The sequence below is a fragment of the Erithacus rubecula genome (assembly GCF_903797595.1).
Source record: "Erithacus rubecula genome assembly, contig: scaffold_88_arrow_ctg1, whole genome shotgun sequence".
NCBI lineage: Eukaryota > Metazoa > Chordata > Aves > Passeriformes > Muscicapidae > Erithacus > Erithacus rubecula.
Window position 1 is genome coordinate 575,235 of NW_027635446.1, and position 22,062 is coordinate 597,296.

Consider the following 22,062-nt stretch of genomic DNA (forward strand, 5'->3'; position numbering starts at 1 on the left):
ATCCTGCAGGACCTGTAGAACCCTGGTGTCCTTATTTAGGACAAATTAAGCAGAAAACCTCTGGAAGGAGGCTCCCCCCAAAAAAACCAGAACCCCACCACCGTGTTCAGGAAGAATTTCCTCAGAGGAAAAGTGGAAAAAAACTGTTTATTTAGCAAACAAAAAAACCCCACTCCCCAACACAAGAAAAAACAGCCACAGATGACAAAAGAAACTCTTTCACCAGTCTGAGAGGATGAACAAACTCAGAAAGTCTCTGGCGCCGGGGAGGGCTGAATGCTTATCATGAAAATGCAGACTCCAGGGGCTCCTCGATGTTCCTAGGTTCTGGTCCGGAACAGGTTCAGATGGTATTCAGGAAAAGAGAAGAAGGAAAGCAAAGAAAACAGTCCAGAGAAGGAAATTGAACTGCATAGCTAAACAAACTAGTAGGAAAAAGCAAAATCAAAGCAAGCAAAGCAGCAGCCAAGCCAGCAAAGTGAAAGCAAAGCCAGTGAGCCTCCCTAAGCCCAGACGATGGTGGAGGGGGACCCGCTAACTAGACAAAACAAACCTTCACTTTCAGAGTCAATTCTGAAAGCACTGAACATAATTCCAGAAATGAACAGCACACACAATTGGGGATACAAAGCATCGTAACGTCACCCCAGGACACCTGGGGAGAGGAGCTCAACTGGAGCAGATTCTTGGTTTAATTAATGTTCACATGAGGTTCCTCAGTAGCATCCTTGGTTCCGTTGGGTCCTATGGTGTCAGAATGGCCCCTTGGTTCTGTTAGGGCCCATGATGTCACAATGGCCACTGAGTTCTGTTAGGCCTCATGGTTTTACAATGGTCCCTTGGTTCTCTTAGGCCCCGGGGTGTACCAATTCCCCTTTGGTTTCTGTGGTCCTTTGGTGTCACAATGGCATTTTGGTTCCACGAGACTCCATAATGTCAAAATGGCCCCATGATTTTTTTAGGCCTCAAGGTAACACCATGGCCCCTTGCTTCCCTTAGACCTCATGGTGTAACAATGGCCCTTGGTTTCATTAGTTTCCATGGTGTCTACATCACCCCTTGGTTCTCAGAGGCCCCATGGTTCCAGAATGGCCCCTTGGTTCTATGAGGCACCAAAGTGTCACAATGGCCACTTGATTCCATGAGGTTCTATGTGTTTCTAGGTGTTACAAGGGCCCCTTGCTTCTATTAGCCCCCATGTGTCACAATGGACTTTGGCTCTGTTAGGCACCATGGTGTCACAACACAACCTTAATTCTATGAGACCCCATGGTGTCACCATGGCCCCTTCATTCTATTAGGCCCCAAGGTGTTAATAATTGCCCCTTGGTTCCATGAGTTCCCATGGTGTTCAAAATGGGCCATCGGTTCCATGAGCCCGCTTCGTGTCACAATGGCACTTTGGTTCTGTTTGGGTCCATGTTGTCAAAATGACCAATTTGATCAGACATACCAGATGGTGCCACAACGGACCCATGGTTCTGTGAGGTCCCATGGTGTCACATTGGCCCCTTGGTTTTATGAGGCCATGATGTCAAAATGGCTCCTTAGTTTTGTTAAGTTCCAAGGTGTCACAATGGCACCTTGGTTCTGTATGGCCCCATGGTGTCATCATAGACCATTGTTCCATGAGGCTCCATGATGTCAAAATGGCCGCTTGGTTCCATGAGGTCCCATAGTGACGCAATGGAACCTGGGATCTATGAGGCCCCATGGTGTCACAATGACCTATTGATACCATGAGATCCCATGGTGTCTCAATGGACCATTGGTTCTATGAGCCTTCACGGTGTCACAATGGCCCTTTGGCTCTGTTAGGTCCCATGGTGTCACAATACACCCTTGGGTCTATTAGGCCCCAGGTGTCACAATGACTCCTTGGTTTTCTGAGGACCTATGGTGTCAGAATGGACCCTTGGTTCCATGAAGTCACATGGTGTCACAATGGGCCCTGGGTTCTGGTGGACACCATGGTGTGATTATGATCCCTTAGTTCTGTCAGACCCCATGGTGTCAAAAGGACCATTGGTACCATGCAACATAATGGTGTCACAACAGCCACTTGGTTCTGTTAGGCCCCATGGTGCCACAACACCACTTTTTTCTCTTAGGACCCATGGTGTCACAATGGCTCCTTGGTTCTCATAGGCCCGACGGCGTCACAATTCCTTTTTGTTTTTTGAGGTCCATTGGTGTCACAAGGGCATTTTGGTTTTACGAGGTTCCATGATGTCAAAATGTCCCCTTGTTTCTATTTGTCCGTATGGTGTTTAAATTGGCCCGGTTGTTCTATGAGCTCCCATGGTGTTCAAAATGGTCCCTTGGTGCTATGAGGCCCTGTGGTGTCACAATGGCCCTTTTGTTCCGTGAGGCCTGATGGAGTCACAGCGGCCTCTTTGCACTGTTAAGCACTATGGCGTCACAAATGCCGGTTGGATTCCTTGGGCCCCATAGTGTCACAATTTTCCCCTGGTTCTCTTAGGAGCCATGTTGTCAGAACAGCCCCTCGGTTCACACTGGCCACATGGTGTCACAATGGACCCTTGGTTCCATGAGGTCCCATGTTTTTACAATGGCCCCTTGGTGTAATGAGCTCCCATAGTGTCACAACAGCCCCATCGTTCTGTTAGGCCCAATGGTGTCACAATACACCCTTATGCCATTATGCCCCAGGGCATAAAATGGTCCCCTTGGTCCTTTTAGACGCCACAGTGTTCAAAATGGCACCATGGTGCCATGAGGCCCTACGGTGTCACAACGGCACTGTGGTCCAGTCAGGCTCCATGGTGTCACAAAGGTCCCTTGGTTCTGGGAGGCCCCATGATGTCATAATGGCCCCTTGATTCTGGTTTGCGTGGGTGCGGAGCCACTTGTGGAGAAATAGCGAAGGGATCAGCCAGACAATCAACGTGATTGATAAAGCATAATCCAACTTTATTGAGAGCATCAGACAGTTTTATAGCCCAAAATAGCATAAATCAGCATTATTCATATTAGTACAGTCTTATTGGTTTATGTACGCCTTCTCTTATTATTGGTTATTGCGAGTGTGAGATAATCACGCCTACTGAATTTCTAGCCAAAAAGTTTACGTGCTACCTCGCTGCTCGTCTTGGCTGCTACTTCCCTTATTCTTATACTTATTGCTATATAGTATCCGTCCCAGGGTTATACCTCGCTTGCTACGTGCTTCCCTGGAAGTTAAGGCCTTGATTGAACAATGGACATATGTATTACTTATCGACTAACTCTGCAAATTATGCTAGCTCTATTGCTTTTGCAAAAGTCTCTTAAAAGCAAACACTGCTGTTCAGCAAAATCTGCTTAAGAGCAAGGCCTAGCTACTACTTAGCAGGAGCTGCTCTCCTGCAACAAGGCCTCAGCCGAGCCATATCCACAGTTGTGTCCATGGCTTTCTAGCCAATTCTCAACAATTCCCCCTCTTTTATTTTGTAGAAGAAAAGCATGATTCATGACAGACTCTGCTATGCGTGTCATGCTTTTCTGCAAACATTGAAAAATGCAAGGAACAAACATCTAAAAATGCATGCTTTAAATATGGAACCTATAAGTCCCAAAAATTAACATTGTTCTTTGGATTTGAAATGTTACAGACTGAAAGTGCATCAGGACATGGCCAGGAATCAAGTGGGATACCAACCAAGCATGTAGAAAAAGGATTACCTGGTGTTGATAAAGACAGGCATATAGCATCTTGTCCAGTCTCATTTGCCAGGGTAACCCACACATTAGTTTTGGGTTGTGTTGGTATGCATGCTTCAGTCAGGATGAAGGAAGCAATTAGCATCTCTAAGATTACCATGCCTAGATCTAGGCTGAAGATGCCCCTTAATAACATCATCCCATTGATGTTCTGGTGTACAACAGTGACGTGTAATATCTGGGATATCCCGAGAACAGACAGATTTTAGTACTACTGTAGCAGCAAACCACTCTATCATTGGATAGCTAAGCAAGAGACACCAATGTACTAAAAATCGATACCTGTTCTTACAATTTTCAACAACATACCCTACAGTTACAAGAGAAGGTTGCCGGCGATCACGTTGTTCACCTCCTGAGGAAAAATGAGTGTCAATTAATGCCAAAGCCTCTCGCTGCCAATTAGTATGTTGCAGCTTTTCAGTACAAACAAGACACACAGGTTGCCATAAGTGTGTTTGATGTAACCAACACTTTTCCTTACATCTACCACATTTTATCAATACCCATGCACCTCTCTTACATTTTTTATTACAGCTTAAACATTGTCTCTTTCCCAGTCCAATTTGATCAGCAAATAATGAAGGTTGGTAAATAGCAAACTCTTCCAAATCAGAAAGAGTTGACCACTTAATGTTCCTCTTCAGAAGACTCTCGAGTTGTTGGACTAAGGGTTGTACTGCCAGATGATCCCTCAGTCGCTCTCTCTCCTCTTGTTCCTCTTCTTCCTGTGTCTGAGGTGGAGAAGGTGCAGGCTCCATCATCAATCACTAGACAAATCCATTTGCTGGGTACCCAAATGGGTCCTGTGGGAGCAATAACACACACGTTACCTCTACTCCTATATTGTACCTCAGCAGGTCCTTGCGTCCTAGGTTGCACAGATGTAAAAAGCCATTCCAAAACAAGCGTCTGATGATCCGGTGTGAGCTGTGTGAGAGCACCCATGAGGTGATCTTTTCCCTGTAAAATAGTAATGTCAATGGGTACATCCTCCACTCTCCGAGAAACAGCTCTTTCAGAAATAATTGTAGCCAATTTTTGTAAAATCCACGTCCAACCCCTTCAACTGCCTCTAGACGATTTTGCAGTGGCCAATCAGATGGCCAATGACGCTTAGCAACTATGGTAATGTCAGCACCTGTATCCAATAAGGCTCAAAGTCACCTTTCCTGTTGAGCAGAATGTAATATAGCCTCCACAACAGGGCGCTGATCCATTGTAAGAGTAAGTAATACCAAACCTCCTGTAGATCCAAATCCACCAGTTCCTCGCAGTGGTCCTTGGGCCTCCTTAATCAGCTGCTGTTGTGGAATCAGCTGTGCTATGCGGCTTCCTGCAGGAATACTGCTAGGAGGAAAATGTGTATGAACCAAAATCATAATTTCACCTGTATAATCCACATAGATAACTCCAGGCTCAACAGTTAGTCCCTGTAAAATAGTTGAAGATCGTCCCAATAATAAAGCTCCATAAGATTGTCCATTTAAAATTAAAGGTCCACAAACCCCAGTAGGAACCTTTAAAGGTTTAGAGTCTTTAAGTACAATGTCTATTGCGGTTGCCAAGTCCAGGCCGAGGCTCCCTCTTTGTGTCTGGCTGAAGTTCACCAGCAGGGAGCAAGGAACCTGTTGCAGTGGCTGGCTGGCGTTTGCAGGCAGGGAACAAGGAGGGGCTACTGGAGGTACTTGGGTGACTTGGTACGCAGTTGGTGTCTTCGCGCCACATCCCCTCACGCTCGTCTGTGGAATGTGAGTTACGCTGACAGATACGGCACCAAACATTTGTAGTTTGACAGTCTCGTCGTATGTGGCCATTCCGCCCACATCGAAAACACCTCACATTGGAGTGAGACTTGTCAGCAGTCTGAAATTTATGTGGCTTTAATGGCTCAAGTGCAGCAACAGCAAAAGCTTGATCCTGAGACTGCCTGCCTTTTAGAGTTAATGTTAAATCCTTAACAGCCTCAACTAACATAGCTTGAGTTCCTTGTGGAATTTTACTCATACGATCTAACAAATCCACTACAGTCCAATCACCTGATAATGTAGCTATTATCGATCTTACTTGTGCATTGCTATTTTGTATAACACACTCCTTAAGCTGTGGTCCCTGCATATATTGGGGTACTCCTGCTCTCTCTATTGCAGCAGTAAGCTTGTCCACAAAACTAGAAAATGACTCCTGTGGACCCTGTCTAATATGCATATAGGATGGTAATTCTCCTCTCTCAGTTCTAACTAAATCATATGCAGCCCTAGCTAATCTCATTGCCTCCTTTACTATATCTGGGCCCAACAATGCTTGGGCGTCTATCCTAGCAAATTGACCTATTCGCACAAATCTGTCCATTGTGACTCCCCTAAGTGGATCATTAGGTGCCCTTTCAATATGTGCAGCTTCTTCACATAAAGCTTGAAAATGAGCCTGCCATAGCATAAACTGTGATTGTGTCATAATTAGTTTAAAAACATTTTTCATGTCCTCTTGTAACAATAGTCCTGAACCCCAAATATAATTAAGCACTTGTTTTGTAGGCTCCCCGTGTATTCCTGCCTCATTTACTGTACTAAGTAATTGCATTAACAACTTCCAATCCAAGGGAGCTATTGTTACCTGCATGCCTTCTGCAGTAGGAGAATATGTAACCGGAAATGTCTGCTGTTTAACTATTGAGTCTCCCTGCAATTTTGCAACAAAATTTTGGTCCCCAGCTGCTATTGCTTCCCCCATGATTTTATTCCAATCTCTAGCCTCAATTCCTACTTTTATCTTTGCTTTTTCCTCAACTTCCTTATCTGAAACTTGCTCAGTTTGCTGTTTCATTATGTCCGTGGGAGAGGCAGAGGGCTCTGCTAAAGAAGGAGACTGAACAGCTGCGTTAGAAACAGATTTTTGTGGCATTGTAAATTGTGACAGAGTTGGTGGATCTGGAAGATTATTTCCTCCAAAAACATACATACCAGCTTGTGCAGTTCGCTCTGCAGCAAGAGGTTTACCGTCTAAATGTACTGACGCAACAGCAGTAATTTTTTTATCTGCCTGATATGCTTCAAAAGAGTTAAATATAGCCTGCCAAGGCTGAACTAGCCTTTTAGCCATCTTATCTTTCCGAATGATCTCCCAAGCTATACAATCTCCTAGTTTTTTCCATTCCTCAACTGTAAAAAGCTCCTCAGGAGCAATAAAAAATCCTTTCTCCCTAGCATAGTCTAATAACTTTACTAAGTCCTTCTTATAATCTATTTCCACCTTTTGCTTTTCTAAAAAGCATTTAAATAAATTAAAAGCCACTTGTTCTGTCTGCTTAGCCCTAATTTCCCCTTTTTAAAAGTTTTTTTAAACTAATGAAGGGGGCAGCTCAGGAATCAAAACTTGATTTGCGTGCGCACCTTATATTGCAGCCTTTACCACAGTCAGTGTGAAACGCTGTACAGCGGCGTAATCGGAACAGCGAGCCTCCGGAATGTGGAATACCCAGGCACAGAAACCAGCAGTATGCCAGCATACAGGAATCTTTGCCCTCCAAGCACTGCAACTTGGAGTTTCCCCACTCACTTACCTCCAACGGTGCGGTGGAACGAGCCCTGTGGTAGAAGGCCTTAGGGTCGGAAGCCACTTGTTCGGGCGCCACTGCGGGGGTGTGGAGCTGCTCGTGGAGGAATAGCGAGGGGATCAGCCAGCCAATCAATGTGATTGATAAAGCATAATCCACTTTATTGAGAGCATCAGACAGTTTTATAGCCCAACACAGCATAAATCAGCATTATTCATATTAGTACAATCTTATTGGTTTTTACTAGGTACACCTTCTCTTATTATTGGTTATTGCAAGTGTGAGATAATCACGCCTACTGAATTTCTAGCCAAAAAGCATACGTGCTATCCCGCTGCTCCTACTTCCCTTATTCTTATACTTATTGCTATATAGTATCCGTTCCAGGGTTATACCTCGCTTGCTACGTGCTTCCCTGGAAGTTAAGGCCTTGATTGAACAATGGACATATGTATTACTTATCGACTAACTCTGCAAATTATGCTAGCTCTATTGCTTTTGCAAAAGTCTCTTAAAAGCAAACACTGCTGCTCAGCAAAATCTGCTTAAGAGCAAGGCCTAGCTACTACTTAGCAGGAGCTGCTCTTTTGCAACAAGGCCTCAGCCGAGCCATATCCACAGTTGTGTCCATGGCTTTCTAACCAATTCTCAACACTGCCCCATCCCTGGCCATTGGGGTTTTCAAATTCAGACCAAATCAAGCTTCGAACCACTTGGTCTGGGACAGTTTGTGGCGGGTTGGACTTGCTGAGGTCCCTTCCAACCTCAGCTCCCTGATGATCCCAGGACAATGCTGATCCTGATTTTGGAATGGGCCAGAGCAGATGTTTACAGGACAGGAGCCCTCTGGGGCTGTAGGGAATGTGCAGTTTGCAAGGGGCACACGCACATTTCATTAGCTGGGGCATTTGGGTACTTGAAGAAATGTCCAAGTTTCCCCACCAGGAGATAACAGAAATTTCTTGAAATTTTACTGATGATAGGGGAAGAAATACTGATCTTCCCATCTACCTGTGTTACCCCTGTACTGTCTATTATTTCATATTCCTCTTCATTTGGGTGATTCCCCCTCTCCTGTTTAAATGGCCATGTCTAAGGACATCTGGACTAGGTGGTTCAATGGCCTTCCCATTGCCCCCAGATTTCCTTCTCCATTTGTTCTCTGGTCATTCCACATTAGTCAATACATAAATTTTGTTTAATTCTCTTAAAGAATCACCCTTTCTAATGTCTTTGTCTAAAACTGTACTCATATATAAATACCTCGTGCATGGCAGATATAGCAATTATATCAAGACAGACATGACTGACACCATCATCAGTCCTTTATTAAGTACTTTTCACTACTTCTTTCAGGCAACTCTGACCCTTTCCTCATGTGGAGCTCCACACAACACTGACTTCTTCTCTCCTGTCTCTAAGTTTCCTTCTGCAAGACAGGCTAACCCCAACCTGTCCCCTACGCGGACACCTAACCCTTTGTGTCCCTCACACAGCATCTTACCTTGTCTGTCCCTTACACAACAACATGCCCCTTCCTCTTCACAGCACAGCCTGCAGACTCCATCCCAAACTGCAGCAGACTCTGGGTCTCAAGCTCTAACTGCATCTGTAACTCACCCTTGACTAGCTAGCCCACACTTTTAGAATACCAATGCTCATTGGGCAGGAAAGGCTGTTTTCATTTCCCAGAAACAGTACAGCTGTAATTCATCACGAAAGATTGCCTTCTGTACTATCCTTACAAACTATCTTCCCACATAGGACACATCAGATACATTGTACAGAGCTGAGTGGAAATGGTGATGTTTATGGAATTATATCATTGTTACATTTTTATGTTGGCCATGAAGAGAAACCTATCTATGCCTCTGAGTCTCACCAAGGACCCAAACTGACCCCAAAGGACACAAACCTGATGAGTTGTGGTTCCCACTGCAGTCATGGCCCTTGCACCGCCCTCCATCCCCACAGCAGAGCTCCCTTGTCCCAGAAAGTCCCTGGCACTGCAGGGATGAAGGAAACAGGACAGGCTGTGGGGATCAGGGGCAGGGCACAGCCAGGGATTTGGGGTGGTTGTGAGCCCAGGGCAGGAGTCAGGCCCTTTGCCCTTGGGTAGCCTCATCCAATTGTCCTGGGCCCATGGCTCCAGCCCGTGCAGATCCCTCTGCAGAGCTTCCTGCCCTGCAGCACAGCCACACTCCCAGCCAGCCTGGGCTCACCTGGCAACTGACTGAGGGTGCCCTCGATGGCCTCGTCCAGATCAGCAAGAAAGAGATTGAATTGCCCTGGCCCCAATCCTGAGCCCTGGGGACACCCCTGGATGTGGCTCCATTGCCCAGCACTCCTTGGGCCTGGCCACCCACCCAGATTTCTACCCAGGGAACAGATGCAGTAGAGCGTGTTGGATCAAGCTATTATGAGCCCAGAACATTGGCATTAGTGCAGCTGTAACTGTGCACAAGAGAGCTCTGCAGCCACTTTCGCTCTTTTCCTTCCTCTGGGCATGGGAGGGAGCTCGTGATTTCAGCGTGTGACTCGTGTGTGCAAAGAGCAAATCTGGACAGAATCGGGGCAGGGAGGGTTTGGAGCATACTGGAATCTGTGCTGGGCACAGAATGTGTTTTCCATTGCTCTGAGACTGTCTGCTGTGGAAAGAGGATGTAATATCCAGTAGAGGAATGAGCTTTGTTTTTTATGGAGCTGTGTCTTCCCTTGGTTTGTTTCCTGAAAATAAATGAACATCCTTCTGTGTCTTGAGCATTTCCTTCTGCAAGGAAAGCAGGTGGGAGCCAGAGCCAAGGAGCTGAAAGCTGCAGGCACAGCCTGGAGTGGAGGAAGCTCAGATTGGCACAAAGCTGCTCTGAGTGCCAGGGGTTGAATAAGGGAAATGGTGGGGTGGGGGTAAGGACAAAGTGTGATTGATGGTCAGCCATAAAGCATCTTGATTTTCATATCTATTCAGACTCCATTAGGAGGTGCTGGGGATCAATGTCAACTGGAAATTGCTGATATCAGTGTATAAACAGGAAAGGAATAAATGTGGAAAAGAAAAGATCTTCCCTCTTTTTGTTCTTAAATGAAATATGTTACAAATGGAATGAAAGCTTAGACAAGTCCTGCCTTATGCTCAGGTTTCTGGCAGTAGCTCTGGTTCAGGTGGCCTGCAGCATAAATTGCTCTTGCTCACAAGTTCTTTACCATGGCTGATTAAGTCTATTCTAAAATTAATTATTTACTGAATGGATTCAACATAAACAGGCAAGAATCTTTAAATGGACCTCTTACTGTACAGGATATACAAAAGAAGTGGAGGTAGATACAAACACAGTGCACAATAAACTTACCTATATTACAGCTAGTGAAGAAATAGCAGAGATAGTGAGTCAATGTAACCTACCACCAACTTGATGAGGGAGTGCACATGGAGCCCTTTCACTCAGCTTCCAGAAAAGGAACCACCAAGATGCATCCAGAACTGGGAGAGAAGCCCTGCCCGTTTGCAGGGACTATGCAGAAGACTTCTGCTTTGTGAAAATTTTGTGTGGCTTTTATTGTTTGTAAAGTGAAGTGTGTGTCACTCAGGAATTCAAGGCTTATCTCCCTTCAGCTGGTCTCAGGGCAAGATGCTCATGGTCAGCTTGGAATTCCACCTGCCTGGCACCAGAGAGAACTCAGGACAGGACAGATGTCCAGCCTGGGTTATCTCATCAATTCCTGGGAGGGGGAAGATGCCCTGAGTTATGGCCCCAGCTGATGGACAGAACAGATGAGCTCTGCTGGGCCATGGGGGAAGTCCTTCTGCAGGAACCTCATGGAACCAAGGGTGCGTTGTGACATCGTGATGCCTCATGGAACCAAGGAGACCATGGTGACACCAATGAAGCTCATGGAACCAAGGGTCCATTGTGACAGATCAAGGCCTCACGGAACTACAAAGAGCATTGTGACACCGTGGGGCCCCGTGGACCCAAATCTCCACTGTGACAGCCCAGAACCTCATGGAACCAAGGGCCCTTTGTGACACTGCAAGACCTCAGGGAACCAAGGAGTGAAAAGGTCTCAAACATTGCTTGCAGGGTTCTGCCTTGGGGATGAGGAATTTCTTTGGTGGCACCTTGTGCCTGTATGCAGTGGGGAACCTTAAAAATTTTGGATTGCTTAAAAAAAATTGAAACCCCCTCTTTGTCTGAGTGTTGTCAGTTCTCAGAAAGTCAGTGTAGAAAGGAAAAATTAAAGAACCTTTGAAAGCTGAAGCACCTAGAGGCATTGAGACCTACTGAGTGTTGTTACTGACAAAGGCTCTCAAGAGACTAATTAAAGAGGGTAACTGGAGGCCATGATTGCACAAAGCTTTCAGAGACTCTAAGGCAAAAGCAAAACCCAAAGCCTTTGGAAAAACCTGCAGTCCCTGGGAGCATGAAGGAGCCCCCAGGGCCATCCCTGACCAAGGCTCCCCAGGGACTGGTCCCAGCAGATCCCTGAGGCCACTGGGATGTGGGGGGATGCTGAGGGCAGGACAAGGGGTGACAGTGCCCAGCCTTGCTGGGGCTGTGCCAGGAGACCCCAGTGGCTCAGGACAAGGTGTCTCCTCAGAGCCCTTGGTGGCACAGACCCTGTTGTGCCCCAGGGCACCATGACTTGGCTTCTCTTTGTCCCCACCTGTCATCTCTGCCTCCAGTTCTCTGCTTTGATTGAAGCTTGGGAACACTTTCTCACTCGTGTCCCTCAGTGGGATCCATTAAAGCTTTTGGAAACTTTGGAGTTTGATTCTCACTTGGAGTTCTTGAGAGGTTTCCTAACAAACCATGGCTCTGCCTTGATTTCCCTCTGGTCTGGTATAGTTCATTAGGAATATTTCCTCTAATAGTTATGGAAAAACACTTCAAATTGTTTCTTAAAAATATCCATTCCTATTTTAAAGGATGGATTTTATTGCTGTTCTCTTGAAAGCAGAGGTGATTGCAGCATTCTGTGATTGATATTGATCCAGAGTTTCTCCTCAGGAGGTCTGGCCTGCTCAGAGAAGCTGTGCCTTGAGGTCTGACCCAGTGTGGACAAACTTGCTCCACATTCTCCAACCCCATCCTGTCTGCCCTGTCTCACCTGGAACCCGCTTTGCTTGGAGAACTGCCTCCACTCAAGCAAACAGGGTTTTCTCCCCTTTGTTTTACTTTTGCAGCAATGTAAAACACCTTATTTTCCCCTGTGAAAACAGACGCCCTCCTGAGGTATGTGTCAGCCCAAGGTGCCACCAAGGAGGTTCAGGCCGGGGACTGGGGCCTCAGGGGTGGTGCCTGGAGTCGGCGCCATTTTTCCTTTCTGCCTCTAACTCCCAGCATGCCTTGCAGCCCCATAGAGCCCCATTGGAGCCGGGACTACAATACCCGTCATGCCCCGCGCTCCACAGAACCCCAGTATGCCCCCCTGTATGTCTAATAGATGTCCTTCAGAACCTCCAAGGATCCCTAAGTGTCCCCTCAGCGCCCATTCGGGTACCCCCAAAAACATTCCAGAATTCCCTGAATGCTCCCAAGCCCACAGATGCCCGTTACAGCCATTTCTGGGAATTCATCTCTTGCTATCCCCCGTGAGCTCAGAACACCTCATAACACAGTCCTGTGCCTAAAACTCCTGCTGTGCCCCGTGCCCTAAAGAGCCCGGTTAGATCTCCCCAAGCTCCCCCCAAGTGCTCCTGAACTGTAAACATTCCTCCCTGAGGACTTGGAGTTGCTGTTCAGAGGCAAAAGTGTCCCCCAAGTGCCCTCCCAGAGCTTGTAAACACTCCGCTAGAATCACTTCCGGGACTACAGCTCCCATCATGCCTTGCAGTGCCATAGAGTGCTATTCAAGCAATGACTTCATCTCCCGTCATGCCCCACGCTTCACCGAGAGACAGTGCAGCTGTGCCTGGAACAACCATGATGCTCTGCGGCCCCATTAAACTGTATTATACCTACTCCTACAACTCCCATCATCCCCTGCACCCCGAAGAACCCCCTTACAGACTCCCATGAGCCACTTCAAAGCCCAGACTTCCCTTCAGGATCCCTAAGTTCTTTCTTAGTGCCCACTCAATGCCTCCAAGTGTCCTCCTGTCCCTCAAAATTCTTCCCCCAGACCCAAAACTGCCCGAATGTACCCCAGAAATGTTTCCCTGGACCTCAAAGTGCCCACCCTGAACCTGTCTGAAAAAAAAAGATATAAAAAAAGATAAAAAAATAACTAAAACATTATGAATTATCCTAAAGGGGGAGAAATAAATAACCAATAGAGCTTAATTAATGAATGGAATTGTATTACATAAAAGCAATGACCAATAATTTTTTTGGTTGCTAATAATATATTTTTATTACAAATACAAAAATTTGGTCTAAAAATATAGAACAACAATATTACAAATAAGGAAAATTAATTTTAATTTTAAAATTAAATAACATTTTTATTACAAGGAGAAATTAATGAGGTTTTTTATATTTTGGGTTGTCAGCACCAGGTGGGAGACGTCATGATATGGTGATGATGGGGATGAGAAGCAGGTTATCCAAACAGCGTCAGCCTGCAAAGGGGCTCATTCTTCAACGTGCCCAGACCTCCTAAGGAGACATTCTGCATCAAGGTCACTTGTGAAATGCTTCTATCACTTCGCCTCTGAACAGAAAAATTGAAAAACATTCCCATGAGTAAAGTAAAGTCATGATGCACTTTCAAATCTTCCTTCTTAGGAAAACTCCAAAATGTCTCCAAGAATCTGCACAAGCCCTGGAGACTTGAAGACAATTGAAGAAATACAAAGAGCTCCTGGAATCTTTCTGTATTTTAATGATCCCTAAAATTGTTATGAATGGAGTCTTAGATTGTTCAGTTAATCAAACAACAAATATAAATTTAGCAGTAATTTATTAATAATAGCAGTAATTGTATATAAACAAATACAATCAAAGTATATTTGTTATGTATATTTAAATAAATACAAAATTTGGCAGTGAGTATTTTAGTGTAATTGAGGTTGGGTTCAAATAAAGCATAAGCAAAACCAATCAAGGGTACAGGGAGGGCCCTTCCTCTCACACCATGACACCTCAATCAGGCTAAAATCTCATTTATATAGTTTACTAATACATATTAATACAGAATGTTCTGGAAATCTCCTCCTAGATCCTATTCTTAAAATCTCCATCACTATGTTGTGTTGCTCATGCTTCAACAATGGTTGGGGGTCTCTCCTTTTGGGGATGTTGTTTCTGGTGAAGGCTCTGGGTCTTCCTCAGGGTTCATTGTGTGGCCTCTCAGGTAGCGCAGGCGCACTGAGCTTAGAGTTATATAATTAAGCCAATCTTCCCATAACAAGCCAAGTGTCTAATGCTGAAATCATCCCAATTTGGCTCAATTCAAGGTCAAAAGTTTTATTTCTAGATGCTGTTCTTAGACCTATACCCTTATTATCTCCACTCCCACTGAACATCTGTAGAATGATACCACCTGTTTTGCTTAACCTTCCTTTATCTTTTATGCATTGGAACAATTAAGTACAATTTTTCTATTGATACAAAACAACAATTTTGCTAATATAATTAAAATTTAATTAGCAGGAATCATATTTATAACAGGGCAGATTTGGGGCTGAGTCCAGGAGCCCCAGGCACTGAGAGAAGGTTGAAGAAGCTGCTCAAGGAGGCAGAAGCAAAACTCCAAGTCCCTTGGAGCATCACTGGCACCACTGAGGGCAGGGACTGCCAAAGGCTCCCCAGGCACTGGTGAGAGCAGATCCTTGAGGGCAGGATTGCAGGAGCCAAAGGCTGTGAGCAGGAACTGCAATGCTGAGCAAGTTCTGGGCTGGTTGGAGGCAGCAGAAAGTCCAAGGGCTAAGCCCAGGCCTGGCCCAGCAGGGCCTGTCCCTCACGGGTGGCTCAGGGCTGTTCCTGGGGCACTGGGATGGGAGGGGCAGCAAGGACAAATGGCATCACCCTGCAAGCCCTGCCAGCCTGCTCAGGGAGGGCCCAGGCAGCAGCAAAGTGCAGCCCCTGCAGGGAAAGTTCCTCCTGTGGGGCTCCAGAGGAGCTGCCCAGTCCAGGGCACAAAGGCCTGGGTGCCTCTGGCCCTGCCAGCCCTTGGCCATCTCTCCTGCAGCCTGTGCCCTTGTGCGTGCTGCTCCTCTGCCCTGGCCGGCTGCACACACCCATCTCGCTGTCCCCCCAGCATTTCTCAGCCCAGCATTGCTGTGCCCTCCCTGGGCTCCCTGCACCCAGCGCTGCCAGCTCCTGGCACACAGAGCCATGGCCTGGCCCAGCCTCAGCTGGGACACCTCGGCCACCAACATTCTGCCCTGGCAGGGACTTTGCTGTTTCCTCACCTGCAGGCTGAACCTTCCATGCTGCACCTTGGGGAGGTTTCCTTCTCTTCCCAGTCCCAAGGAAAGTTCTGTCTCCTGCTGTTCACAAACAGAGAAGGGCTGGTGAGAGATGTGGTGGTCAGAGGCTATTTGGGGTGCAGTGACCATGAAATTATTGAGTTTTTAAATACTCCGTAAGTAAAGGAGGAGCATCAACAAAACTACACTGAACTTACAAAAGGAAAACTTTGGCATATTCAGGATGTAGATTTGAGGATAATTGAATCAAGTACTGATTTTTCATAGGAAGCACCCCTTAAGAACTAAGGATTCCAGGTAGGATGGAGACATTCAGGAAAGAAATCTTGAAGGAGCAGAAGCAGCTTGTCCCTGTATTCCAAAAGTGAGCTAGAGAGAAAAATGACTGGCCTGGCTGGGCATGCAGTTTTTTCCAGAATTCAGGGATAAAAGAGGGTGCATCACCTTTCAACAGAGGGGCAGGCAACTAAGGAAGTGTTTACAGATATTGTTAGGTCATGCAGAAAAATTAGAAGTGAAAGTTCAATTAGCATATAACCTGTCCATTTCTGTGAAGGATAAAAAAATTATTTTAAAAACACATTAATGGGAAAAGCAGTGACAATGAGAACCTCCCTTTCATATTGGGGGAAGATATGTTACCAAAGATGAGGAAAAGGCTAAGGCACTTAAGCCCTTCTTTGCCTCCATTTCCAACAATAAGACATTTTGTCCTCAGGACAAGTGTTCTCCTGAGCTGGTAGATGGGGACAGGGAGCAGAACAGACCTGTGTAATCCAGGAGGAAGCAGCTGGGGACCTGATGAGCCACTCAGATGCTCACAGGTGTCTCTGGAAGCAGATGGGATCCATCCTAGGGGAATGAGGGAGCTAGTGGATGAGGTTCCCAAGCTGGTCTCCATCATTTACATCAGTTCTGGTTCACCAGGGAGGTCCCAGAGGACTGGAGGTGCCAATGTGAGCCCATCCCCAAGAAGGGCTGGAAGGAGGATCTGAGGAACTCCAGGCCTGTCAGCCTGACCTCAGTGCCCAGCAAGGTGATGGAACAGATCACCTGGAGTGCCATCACAGGGCACCTGCAGGATGGCTGAGGGATCAGAGTCAGCCAGTGTGGATTTCAATATCTGCATTGATGATCTGGATGAGGGCACTGAGTGCACCATCAGCAAATGTGCAGATGACACCAAGCTGGGTGTGAGTGTGGATCTGCTGGAGGGTAGGAGGGCTCTGCACAGGGACCTGGACAAGCTGGATCCAAGAAATTAAGCCCATCAATTTGAGGTTTAACAAAAGCTGGGTCCTGCACTTTAGCCACAACAACCCCTGCAGTGCTACAGGCTGGGGACAGAGTGGCTGGACAGCGGCCAGGCAGAAAGGGAGCTGGGGGCTCTCATGGACAGCAGACTGGACATGAGCCAGCAGTGTGCCCAGGTGGCAAGAGGCCAATGGCTCCTGACCTGGATCAGAAATGCTGTGGCCAGCAGGAGCAGGGCAGTGATTCTTCCCCTGTGCTGGGCACTGGTTGGGCAGCACCTCGAGTGCTGTGTCCAGTTCTGGGCTCCCCAATTTTGCAAGGACATGGAGGCGCTGGAGCATGTCCAGAGAAGGGCAACAAGGCTGGTGAAAGGTGGGGAACACAAGTCCTGTGAGGAGTAGCTGAGGGAGCTGGGGTTGTTTATCCTGGAGAAAAGTAGACTCAGAGGTTACCATATCACTCTCTACAACTTCCTGAACTGTGGTTTTAGTCAGGTGGAGGTTGGTCTCTTTCACCAGGCAGCAACAGAATGAGATGACACAGTCTTAAGCTTCAGGAGGGGAAATATAGGTTGGATATTAGGAAAAATGTTTTTTACAAGAAATGTGGTAAAATTCTGGAATTATCTCTCCAGGGGTTGGTGGAGACACCATCCCTATATGTTTATAAAAAGACTAGGTATGGCAATTGGTGCCATATGGAGTTGTTAGGCAGGGGTTGGACTTGACTATGAAGTTCTCTTCCAACCTAGTGATTCTGTGATTCTGTGAATTCACAGAGTCTTTCAGCTGAAGTCTCTGTCCCTGTCCTTTCCCTGTGTCTCTGTTGCAGATGGAAGCTGCTGGTGCCATTCTCACCTTTAACCTCTAATTTGATTGAAGACAGATGTTCTTGAGTGTGTTAATCAGGCGTTGCTCAATGTTTATGTAGAATTTCTGTATTCTCATGGCACCAAGGAGACCATTGTAGCACTGTGGAAAATCTTGGAACCAAAAAGTCGCTGAGACATTGGGGCAGGATGATACCAAGGAGATCGTTGAGATACTGCAGATCCAAAGACACCATGGTGCCTCCATGGAAACTCATGGAATCCTGGGCACTGTGAATCAGCAGGGCCTCATGGAGCCAAGGAGTGAATTGTGACTGTACCAAACCTCATGGAACCAAAGAGCCATTGTGGAACTTCAGAGCCTTGTGGACCAAGGGGACCGCAGTGACACTGTGGGGTCCATGGAACCAAGTGGCCATGGTGACGCTGGAGCCTCATTGACCAATGGTGCATTGTGACACTGCAGGGCAGTATGGAATCATGGAGACAACTGTGACATTACACAGTGTCATGGCAGCAAGGGGCCATTGTGACACTGTGGGGCCTCGTGGGACCAAGGAACAGTTATGGTACCATGGAAATTATGGCAACTGTGTCACCATGGAACCAAGGAGACCATTGTGACACTACAGGAATCCATGAAACTAAGGATTCATGTAACAGTGTGGGACGAATGGAACCAAGGGACCGTTGTGACACTGTGGGGCCTCATGGATCCAAGGAGAGCATTGTGACACTGAACCTAATGGAATTGTTGCAAATGATACAACTTCTAGATTCAGGACAAGGTGTCTCCTCACAGCCCTTGGTGGCACAGACCCTGCTGTGCCCCAGGGCACCAAGACTTGGCTTCTCCTGGGCACTGCCAGCCCTGCCAGGGCCCTTGGCCATGTCCAGCACAGCTTGTCCTGTGATGTCCCACAGCTGCTGCTGTGTCCCTGCAGGCTGCACACTCCCATCTCACTGCCCCTGGCTCTGCCCTGCCACTGCCAGCCCTGCCCTGACCTCTGCCACCCTCACCCTCTGTGCCTTGGGACACACACATGCACTGAGTTCATCCTCCTTCTCCTGGGTGCTTCTCTTGCCACAGCACTGCCCTGGGAGGGTTCATTGCTCACAGGAGCTGCTCTGTTTGTACTGGTGCAATTTATAGCTCTACTCTGCCTACCTGTCAATTCTGTCTTCAAAGAGCTCTCCAAGGAATGGATTAATTGAATTGTGGAATAACAAAAAGGTGGGAAGAGCCCCCTGAGCCCCCTTGGCCTGGGTGTGGCTGGGATGGAGTTCCCTTTGCCCAGGGTAGCTCCTGTCCTGCTGTGCTTGGCTGTTGGAGCTGGAGTGGGTTTGGTCCCAGCCCAAGGCTTTGGCTGTTCCTGAGCAGGGCTGGCCCCACATGAGGCATCTCTGCAACCCCTAAACCAATGGGCTGGGCGGGGGAGCAAATGTTCTTGGGGACACAGGGATGGGACAGCTGGGATGGACTGACCCAAGGGATCTTCCATTCCATGGGATGTCCTTATCAGCAAGGACATGAGGGGGACGAGAGGGCCTCTGGACTTTCTGTATCAATACATTTGTCTTCCAGAGCAACCATTATGTGTGGTGAAATTTTGTCTTTCCATGGTTTTCCTTTCTTCTACATTTGGTCCTTGCTTTTTATTCCCCTTAAAATTAATCTCTCTTTATGGTGACCCACAACTGTTCACCTTATTTTCTCCTGTTTTCTGTGTAAGGAGGGACAGTGGCAGAGACACTCTGTTGTCACAGGATGCCCAGAGGGGTTTAACCACAGCCACCTTGCTCAACTCTGCTCTTATGGGCACAGTCAGAAATGTCAGGGCTCTGTCAGGTGCCCACCCCTGAGTTCATGCCCTGCTCACAGCCCCAGGGGTGTCCAGGGACATGAGTCCTTCCCTGGCACACACACAGACAGTTCATTGCAGCACAGGCAGGGGCACCCTGGGCTCTGCTGCCACTGCCAAAGCCTGGCAGGGACCTCAGCCCTGTGGGTGTCATCCTGCCCTGCCCCTGCCCGAGGTGTCCCAGGGCCAGAGGGATGGACACATGGAGCTCTGGGCACAGGAGCTCATCACAGCCCTGCATCCAGGGGTTCTCAGGGGATGTTACTCTCTGGAAACTCCAGCACAAGCTGAAGGTGTTTATGCTTACTGGGTTTATGTCCCCTCACACACACACAGGATGTTCAGGACTGTGGAATATCCCTGCACTGCAAACACAGACTCTTGACCCAGTCACTTGATGTCCCTACAGGCAGGGAAGAACAACCTGTGTGCCCTGGGGTAAGAGGCACTGCTGGAAACAGCTCTGACTTTGCAGGGACACTGCTGGGGCAGCCCCACCCTGAACACTGCCACACTTTGGCTGTCACTGCTGTTCTCCTCTCCAGGGTGCTGTGTTGGGAACATGCTTGAGAGCAAACTGGGAAGGAGATTGAAGCTTTCAGGTCCTGCACTGGGGAGATGCCCTTGCATGATGGAAATGCTGTTGCAGAGCCCAGCTCTGTCCCAGCAGTGTCCATGGCCTGTCCCTGCCTGCAGTGCCTGCACAGTCACACAGCAGGACTGGGACCGAGCTAAAAGAGACCTGAGGCCTTAAACCAACACAGGGGCTCTGAAAGGGAGTGTGGAACTGAAGGAAGGGGAGGTTATGGAGCAGAAGCCCTGGGGGAGCCTGGCAGTGAGGAGCACTGGGGTTCCCTTTTCACCCCAGCTGTGCACAGAGGCACCAACCTTGCAGCTCCAGAGAAGCCAAGGAGGAAAGATGTCAGGCAAACACCGCAATACCAAGTTCTTTATTTTGTGTAAGCACATATGTAGTACAACTGCAGGATTATATAGTCTATGGTTCACACTAGAATTTTAAATACTGAATTAAAAATGGTAAAGATAAAGATTTTCTTGTGAAAAAAAATCTAAAAAGTGTCATACCTGTGCCAGCAAGAAAAACCAAAAAAAAAATCACAGGACATAGAGTGGGCATTAGTGAGTATTATTATAATAGTGATACAGGAGAATGAGAGTTTATTCTTTCTGAGGAGGATTCATGATGATTTTCCTCAAGCCATCCTTGAGCTCCTGGTTCCTCAGGCTGTAGATGAGGGGGTTTAGGGCTGGAGGCACCACCGAGTACAGAACTGACAGGGACAGATCCAGGGATGGGGAGGAGATGGAGGGGGGCTTCAGGTTAGTAAATGTGCCTGTGCTGAGGAACAGTGAGACCACAGCCAGGTGAGGGAGGCAGGTGGAAAAGGCTTTGTGCCGTCCCTGCTCAGAGGGGATCCTCAACACAGCCCTGAAGATCTGCACATAGGAGAAAACCATGAACACAAAACAAATAAATGATAAACAGATACTAACAGCAATCAGCCCAAGTTCCCTGAGGTAGGAATTTGAGCAGGTGAGCTTGAGGATCTGTGGGATTTCACAGAAGAACTGGCCCAGGGCATTGCCATGGCACAGGGGCAGGGAAAATGTATTGGCCGTGTGCAGTAGAGCATTGAGAAAGCCACTGGCCCAGGCAGCTGCTGCCATGTGGGCACAAGCTCTGCTGCCCAGGAGGGTCCCGTAGTGCAGGGGTTTGCAGATGGACACGTAGCGGTCGTAGCACATGATGGTCAGGAGAGAATGCTCTGTTCCAAGAAAGAAGATAATCAGAAAAACCTGAGCAGCACATCCCTTATAGGAGATATTCCTGGTGTCCCAGAGGGAATTGTGCATGGCTTTGGGCACAGTGGTGCAGATGCAGCCCAGGTCAGTGAGGGCCAGGTTGAGCAGGAAGAAGAACATGGGGGTGTGCAGGTGGTGGCCGCAGGCTACGGCGCTGATGATGAGGCCGTTGGCCAGGAGGGCAGCCAGGGAGATGCCCAGGAAGAGGCAGAAGTGCAGGAGCTGCAGCTGCCGTGTGTCTGCCAATGGCAGCAGGAGGAAGTGGCTGATGGAGCTGCTGTTGGACATTTCTGCCATGTGGGCATGGTGAACCACTGAGAGAAGACATTGACAAGCTGTAAAAGATTTTCATGGAGTCAATCCCTGTGCAATTATATTATGAATCCTCTCAAAACTACTTTTCTTCCTGTGGGGGAACTTCAGTAATTTTTATTTTTTAATACCCATTTTGCACTGCTGTCTTACTGCCTCTTCTTCAGCATTGCTCTCAGCCTGAACACTGGGGAGTCTAGAGGGAAAACAGGGCTCCTGTGGCCCATTGCAGTCAGACCTGCTGGTCCCACACAGCTGCCCTGTGCTCATTACACCCCCCAGTATTTTACGGTGATCAAAATTACATTGTGCTGGAAAAACAAAGTGTATT

At 47.5% G+C, this 22,062-nt stretch overlaps 1 protein-coding gene across 1 annotated transcript; it reads right to left on the reverse strand.

Moving 5' to 3' along the window:
• Nucleotides 1-20,774: 20,774 nt before the first annotated feature.
• Nucleotides 20,775-21,707, reverse strand: LOC306816793 (olfactory receptor 14J1-like; the record flags this gene model as incomplete). Its single annotated transcript, XM_079333254.1, has 1 exon — nt 20,775-21,707. The coding sequence occupies one exon, from the start codon at nt 21,705-21,707 to the stop codon at nt 20,775-20,777; it is 933 nt and encodes a 310-aa protein (XP_079189380.1).
• Nucleotides 21,708-22,062: the final 355 nt, after the last annotated feature.